The sequence below is a fragment of the Epinephelus moara genome, unplaced genomic scaffold (assembly GCF_006386435.1).
Source record: "Epinephelus moara isolate mb unplaced genomic scaffold, YSFRI_EMoa_1.0 scaffold197, whole genome shotgun sequence".
In the NCBI taxonomy this organism is placed as follows: domain Eukaryota; kingdom Metazoa; phylum Chordata; class Actinopteri; order Perciformes; family Serranidae; genus Epinephelus; species Epinephelus moara.
Genome location: NW_026079511.1, coordinates 1,634 through 9,918, shown reverse-complemented (window position 1 = coordinate 9,918; position 8,285 = coordinate 1,634). Strand labels below are relative to the sequence as shown.

The following is an 8,285-nucleotide window of genomic DNA, read 5'->3' as shown; positions in this document are numbered from 1 at the left end:
TTTTTTCCCCGTTAAAGGGTTTTTTTTGGGGAGTTTTTCCTTATCCGCTGCGAGGGTCATAAGGACAGAGGGATGTCGTATGCTGTAAAGCCCTGTGAGGCAAATTGTGATTTGTGATATTGGGCTTTATAAATAAAATTGATTGATTGATTGAATTGAAAGCCTCTGGCATGTCTACGTGTTCAAGCTCAATCAACCTGTCAAGCTGATACTGGCTACTGCCACAGCTGGCACTGAAGGCTGAGCCCAAGTAAGCCTTCTTCCTCTGGCAGTTCTGTGCGATGCACTTTGGAGTCTGCAATACCTGCCTGTTCTCATTCCGAAGATGTCAAATACCGCCACTTTGTCAATGATTCAATGTCAGACACAGATGTCAAAAGCCACCTTTTGCGGTGGTATGATATGCTGCTGGGCACCATTAGTTTGTAACACAATCAGAAAGAACCTTTCACTGTATTATGATATACAGTTGGTTGGCTGGATGGCATCTGTCACAGCAGTATGATATGCGGACAGATGGCACTTGCTGTATGATACGCTGGAGGATGGTAGAAATGCTACCATGACAAGGTAATAGAAGGAGCTTGAAAGCCCTTATGGGGACGGTGGGACGGGTCCAACAACCCTGGACTTTCACTTGTTTTTTTGTTTATAAATCAACCTAAACACTCAAGAAGTGGTAACTGACAATTCACTACCAAAGGCCACACCAATAAGATAAAGATTTTGAATGATTTATTGCATATGATGGATTATGGGATGAAGGGTCAAATGGATGAGGGATGAGGGATGGAGGGTTGAGGGATGAGGGATGAGGGATGAGGGATGAAGGGTTGAGGGATGTGGGATGTGGGACGAAGGGATGAGGGATGGAGGGTAGCTGGTGAGCACGGTGATGAATGTGTTGAGTCAACGGCAGGAACACAGGAGGGATCCTAGGAGTGAAACAGAGTGGCGGAGTTGTCTCTTCATGAGCTCGGCTTCGGATAGAGCCCCAAAGAGAGCTTCAAGAGTGCATGGGAGTTTGGAATCATATTGCATATGTGTGATGTTTACTAATGACAACAGCGCCCGGGAATTTTAATGTGGTCAAGAATTTTCTGCCGATAAATGGTTACAGTGGCTCCGTGCGAAGAGACAACCCAAGTAAACAGTCGAAAGGTTGGAGGCTGGTGCTAATTGTCAGAACTTCTGGAATTAATAATGGAAGGATAAACGAATGAGAGAAGGGGATAAAAATGGGGCAGGAGGTTGTCCATTAATGCTTGTCTGGGACGGATATACAAGGGTCTGGGAGGAGGAAATGTTTACGACTGTTGCAACCATGGGAGCAAATCTGGTGGCCAGCGGTGGAGGCTGCACTGATTTACTTCTCAGGAGTGAGAACGACAGAGAGTTGGAAGTATAAAGTTGTGTTAGATAAACTGGGACAAAGTGGAGGGTTGTAGATGCATTGGGGCAAATTCAGAGCACTGCGGGAAGTGACCAGACACAGAGGCTGCATTGATTTACTTCTCGGGGGGTGAGAATGAGAGACAGTCGGAAGTATGAGGTTGTGTTACAAAAACTAGGACGAAGTGGAGGGTAGATGCGAGAGAGTGAAAACATGAGAGCTGAAAATATGAAGTTGCATTAGAAAAAACTGGGACGAAGAGAAGGGTTATAGATGCATTGGGGTGAATGAGCAATGGCTGGGGGAGCTAATGGTACTGGCTGCTGCCCTCGAGGGGCTGGAGTCTGTGATGTCATGGGCAGCGATCCCAGCATGGATGTCTCGGTGAGGATTCCCAGATGCCGGCAGTTACGTAGACGTGGTGTTTAATGAAGTGGCGATGGAACCCAGCTGTGTGGCTGCAGTTGGAGGGAATTCCTTTTCATTTCAGGACGCGTTGGAGACTATCCACCGCCTGGTCTCTGATGTCCGGTTTGGATTGTGATGTGGACAGTGCTATTGCGTGGAGAAGGCTGTGCCGTGAGTGCACGGCAATGGATCATTGGGAACATGTGGAGAATGTGCATGTGCGGCAGCGCTGATGGCAACCGCGATTCTTGACCCTCGTGGACGGAGAAGAGGATCGATCTGGAGTTGGAGAGAGTTTGTGGGGCAGGTGGAATGGAGGAGCTGGCCAACGCTTGCGGCTCTGCCTGAAAGTTTGTCTGTAGTCTGACTGCTGCGGGAATTATATGACTCAAGGATAATCGCCTTTGGGTGGATTTTGTCTGGATCAGGAGGATTGTTCTGCAGCTCTGGATCCGTGGTGAGTTGATTAATTGATACAATAAAAACTAGAGTTTGTATTAATTTTAGAATGAGGTAAGCCTGTGGTTACACATGAAGTGCACGTCGGTCGATGTGAGAAATGTGTCGAAGGGAAAGAGAATGCATCAGGTGTGCTTAAATACTTTTGGACAGAAATGGGATGTGTTCGAGGCGTGGTCTTTGTTCCCGAACCTAGTTATAAAACTGCATTAATAATATGATGAAACAACTATATAAAAAGCCATGTCCTGCACAGTTGAAACAAGACTGGGAGCTGAAAGTTGATCTGGGGAGGCAGCTGAAGTTCCCAGAAACTGTCGCCACAACATCGCTAAGGCCAGAAATAGTGCTGACCTCTGAAGCCTCCAAGCAGGTCATCCTCTTGGAACTCACCATGACTTGGGAGGACCGCATCGAGGAGGCCGATGAGAGGAAAAGGGCCAAGTATACCGAGCTGGTGGAGGAATGCCGAAGCAATGGGTGGCGAGCAAGGTGTGAGCCCATCGAGGTGGGATGCAGAGGGTTTGTGGGCCAGTCCCTCTGTAGGGTCTACAAGATGCTGGGCATCACAGGGGCCAGTAGGAGAAGAGCCATCAAGTTGGCCACTGATGCAGCAGAGGTGGCATCAAGGTGGCTGTGGATCAGGAGAGGAGAGCCGTGGGTGGGGTAGAGCTACCTGGACAATCAGGAGAGGAGAGCCGTGGGTGGGGTAGAGCTACCTGGACACAAGTCGGGGCTTGATCAACCCCAGCTGGGTCGCCTGGGAGAGGGTGTCTGATTGTTGAAAGACCCGAAACACCCAATGACCCCAGGTTACATCACTGAAGAAGTGTCCAGGAGCACCAAGTTGGTGTATGTTAAAGAAAAGGATTAAACAGGCCGTTCAAGATAAACAGAGTTTGCTACTGTTTGCTGGAGCCACAGATGATAACCACATAAGACACCATGCTCCAGTGGACAGCCCAGTGTATGACAGAATGTTGTTCTGGGACATTAACTTTGGGTGATCTGGCAAAGCACATGATGCCTGAGTATTTTGCTCCAACTCATTGCACTGTAGTGGCCAGGACAGCACTAAGTTGCCTGGATGGACAGAGCAATTTAAGAATTTTAAAGCTCTTCTCCCTTGGATAATGAGGCTCTCTTCTGTGGTCAAAGGAATCACAGAGACACAGTGGAGAGGTCCTTCGGCAGTCTCAAGGGCAGGTTTTGGTGTCTACTCAATTAGAGCCAAAGCCACATCAATGTTGCAAGCAAATTCATCTTTTCCTATTGTCTACCTAACATTTTTTAGGAACTGCATAAAAAATATTTTGATAAGAAAGAAGTGCATATGGAGGGAATGGCAAGGATGGAGAAAGTGATGATGCCACAGCACAGTAAAATCAGAGGGTCTGGATTAGGGATTCAGGGGGAAGCAGAGAGATGGGGCCTGGATGATGAAGATCAGTAGGGTAGACAAGCTCAGCCTGATGGCCATGGTCCTGGACAGTAGCAGAGCAGGAGACCTCAGGTGAATGGAACAGATATTGAACAGTGGCAGGGATTACGCTGACCACAGGGCAGGGCAGATGAGGGGAGTTGGTCAGGAGGACGAACAGAGGATGGGGCAAATGGATGGAGTTGCTAAAGAGGGAGCACAGAAGGAAGGGACTAAGGTGGTGAGTCTTTGGTTTCTCAGGATTATGAGGATTCATCCATCCTTTCACGTCTCCAAGATTGAACCAATTAAAGGTCTCATTGGAACCCTCACCACCCCCCAGGTTGTTGATGAAGAGACCATCTTTACTGTCACGTGCCTCCTGGGGATTCATTCCTAGGATGGGGACTCTAAAACCTGGTCATTGGGAAGGGTTACAAACCTGATTATATTCTGGATTAGTTCTTGAGTGATGATGTCCATCGCAGTTATCCTAACCATCCTGTATTTCTCATTGACAGGTCTCATGGGTGATAAAGAGACACAAGTATGGATATGCAAACAGATGTTTAAGGGCGTTTCTACATTTATTTATGGCTAACTGTGGGTGTGGAAATGAGGGTTCTACACATGGGCCGAGCACCACAATGATCAACATTTATAAAACAGAATCAGGTCCAATCAAGGTTTTAATAATCTGATGAAAAAAAGGGTATGCATATTTTATTTTTGTTGTACTTGTGCAATGACAATAAAGATCAAACTATAAAGTCTTCATATGGAATATAGTGGATTTGTAATTGAATTGTAAAATGACCACAAAATAGTCAGGACATAAGGTGACATTTTTCATCACTATCACACCACCACTAACACCTTCTTGGCTAAATTATTGGAACTTCTCGTATACTTGTATTGTCTGACAGTTCTTTAAATAATGCAGCCAGGCTAAAAATGTTGAAGAAACATATACATATGGGTTGACTTCATGCCACTGGCAATGAGTAGATTTTATATTTGGCGCTGAGATTTTGCTGGTCATTTTCATGATAAGTGTTGCATGTGTAGTTGCTCATATTACTGTGCTTTAAATCCTGTATCAGCCTGAGGGCAGACACAGATCAAAGAGTTGAGCCATTTTGGCCATGTTTGGCTGAAGAATATCAAATATAACATACATACTGTGTATATTCATTAGGCTTCTAAAGATTTATTAAAAGTCTTCTACCACTTATTGGATATTTATTCCAAATCCTCAGATTATCAAATTAGCTTGCATCAGGCTGTCAGACTCTCAGCTGTTTCCTTCAGTGTCATGGCTCTTCTGTAGGCCAGTGGTTTCCATGGTGTGTCTGTTTCCATGTTTGTGTTTTCTGCAGCTTCACAGTGCAGATGAACCTCACAGGGGACCATACATACATGCTAATGTAATCATTATTTTAATTTTGTTTTGTTTCAGATGGCACAAATTTACAATAACAACCTGTTCATTAACAAAATCTGCTCATGTAAATGAACATGTTACTGGGATGATTTTGATGTATTTCTAAACAAAAACAGAATAAAGGAAAACATAAGGATTTCTTCAACACAGGAATATGTTCTTCTGTTAAACGCTGTTAAAACTTCACAGATTAACCCATAAAAAAAGAGCATTTTATCATGTTAACATAATACTTAAAATAGCCATCTTCAATTTATAACCATGAACCATGAACCATAAACTCATTTAATAAACCCAACCATAAACTCATTTAAGAAACCCAGAGACATTAATACACTAAATCACTATAAATGGCATATGTGCTTGTGAGACAGTGCTGTAATTCATTCAAGAACCAGTCTCTGTTTTTCCACCATATAAAGTTTTGCTTGATTTGCATATATCCTTCAGTGTAAATTAAAAGAAAAATTGTGTACGAACTAATCATGGTTTCTATGCTTTCAAACAATGTCAGAAAACATTATTTAGGTGAAACAGTTTAAATGACAGAAATTGCCATCTGAAGAGGAAACCTCGATCACTTGATCAGCAAAAAGGGGTGATTTTAATAACAGTAAATTGATGAGTGATGACAAATTAAAGTTGGCAATATTCTTTTCTGTGCATTCATCGTAGAAATGATTTAAAACCTACATAAATTATCCTCAATTATGAAATTACAGAAGTGTTAATACATCAGACAATTTTGGCTTGAAAGAACAACTTCTTGAGGTGTTTAGAAATTTCTTTCATCTTTAGCCCATACATGATTGGATTAAAAAGAGGGTGATACATTATGATTTGGAGAGACATTATCAACCTTACAGTTTTGGAAAAGTCAGATTCCATCTGAGCCCTAATGACATCATATGCACACAGACAGGAGAAGTTGATTAAAACTATCAGATGAGGTAAACATGTCTGTGCAGCTTTCTGTCTGACTGCTTGACTACTTCGATAGGTTATTAGAAGTATTCGGGTGTATGTAAAAAGGATAAAAAGCACAGGGACAAGTGCAATATTAAGCAAAATTACCATATCATGTATAATTTGTACTCTTGAGATCACACACTGAAGTTTATAAACTGTGTTGTTACAAAAAACTCCTTGTAAAATAAAGCCACAGATTTTTTTATTGGCACTCAAACCAGCTGGCACTGCAACCTGGCAAGCAGGCAGAACCCAAGCTAAAACCAGGAAAATACTGACAGTTGTTTTGGTCATGATAGTTGGATATTTCAGAGGTTTACATATTGAAACATACCTGTCATAAGACATGGCTGCCAACAGTAAGAACTCTGAACCACCTAAAGAGTAAAACATGTGAAACTGAAAGAGACACGCAGAATATGATATGATCTGTTTTTCAGATAAAAAGTCAATCAAAAGCTTTGGGTAGACAGCAGTGCTGAAAAGGACAGAGTTCAGTAACAAAGCTGCAATGAATATGTACATAGGCTCATGAAGGTTTTTGTGAACCCAGATAAGGTACACAAGAGTGGAATTACTGCATATTATTAGAATATATACTATGAACATAATCACAAAAGAAACATATCTGTATTTGTCCACTTCGACATGCCCACCAAGAGTTATATATGTTACATTGAATTCATCATCCATTAAGCTTGTTAAACAACTCAACAGACAGATTATACACAAGGAAATAGCTGTGAAAAGAGCCGTCACTGAATAAAAATGTAACCTTGACTGGAGAGTCTTTTTCATTTACCTGACCTGAAAACACACTTAGAGAGTATTCAGCTACAGAATTCACAGAGTGAAGTGTTTGCATCTGTGGAATATTCATTTTTAAAAGATTGTTTAACCCTCTACGGATCTCATTAAAACTCTTCAGCAAGACCAACTTACTTGTAAACAACTTCATCAAACTCTGGAGGCCTGAACTCTAGAGGAAGGAGACCTAGAGGTGGAAAACGAAATTGCAAAGCCTCTGCTTAATTAGTCAAATGTTTGGCAGGACAATATGGCCATGTTTACACGAAAACAATCCGCTGAAAACGGAATTGTTTCTCATTTTCATTTTGAAATAAGTTCCACGTTCAGACGACAATGTTTTGATAATTGCTGTGCACACGGATCTGCAAAAATGACCAAAAACGCTGCAGTATACATGCCAGGCCAGTAGTTGGCGGTCTGACCTCACAATGAAACAATACGCGCCTGCGCACATGCGCTTCCCTCTACAGAGCAGTGATGTATAAACAAACAAAATGGCAACTGCACAAACATTTGTCTGGATGGACGATGAGATGGAGTTGCTACGGTAAATCTACACTTTGCTGGAGAAGCGTTGATAAATTCAGCAGGGTGAGCAGCACAAACAGAGCTCGGGAGTCCGCCATTGTTGTGATGGTTGACTTTCTCGCGCATGCCTAGTGACTGGAACCGTAATGCGCATGTGCGAAAAGTCTTCGTTTTCAGAGGAACTGCATATTGCAAGTTTACATGACAACGGAGATGGTGCTGTTTCCAAAAAATGCACTCTGGAACCCGTTTTCAAAACGTTGTGTTTTCAGGCACCCAAAACGCTGCTGTCATGTAAACGATCAGCCACAACGCAACTAAAGTTTATCGTTTTCAGTTGAAATTGTTGTCGTATAAACGGGACCTATATGTGCTTCAAGAGACCCAAAGCTGGGAAAAGAACATTGACCTCAGCGGGGGTTACAACAACAGAGCAGAAAATTAAAGTCACCAAATGGTGAAATGGTCTTGTAAAAGTGTATGAGAGGGGATTACTTAAAATGCAATTATTTCTTAAATTATTTTCTAAATGCTTCAAAAACAGGAGCTCTGCATTTGTGTAAATTATATTTTGCTGGCAGAATAAATTTGTTTTACAAGATATTCAACATGTCAGTATTTGTGGACATGTTCCCAGTCTCAGGCCCTGTTTAGACGATAACGGTTTCTCTAAAAACGGAAAAGTCTGTCCTTTGCGTTTTAAAAAACTTCTGCGTTTATATGACGACGTTATTGAAACGATCTCCGTCACACGGAGCCGCAAAATCTACTGGAAATGTTGTAGTATGCACGCCAGGCCAATGGGTGGCAGTGTAAATTTGCAAAGCAACACCACGGCATGATGCCATGCGCCT

General features: G+C 42.5%; 1 protein-coding gene across 1 annotated transcript; it reads right to left on the bottom strand.

Annotated features, from left to right (window-relative positions):
• Nucleotides 1-5,859: 5,859 nt before the first annotated feature.
• LOC126387090 (olfactory receptor 6N2-like) lies at nt 5,860-6,796 on the bottom strand. Its single transcript, XM_050039646.1, has one exon. It carries the CDS (start codon nt 6,784-6,786, stop codon nt 5,860-5,862), a length of 927 nt encoding a protein of 308 aa, XP_049895603.1. The 5' UTR covers nt 6,787-6,796.
• Between the last annotated feature and the right edge of the window lie 1,489 nt (nt 6,797-8,285).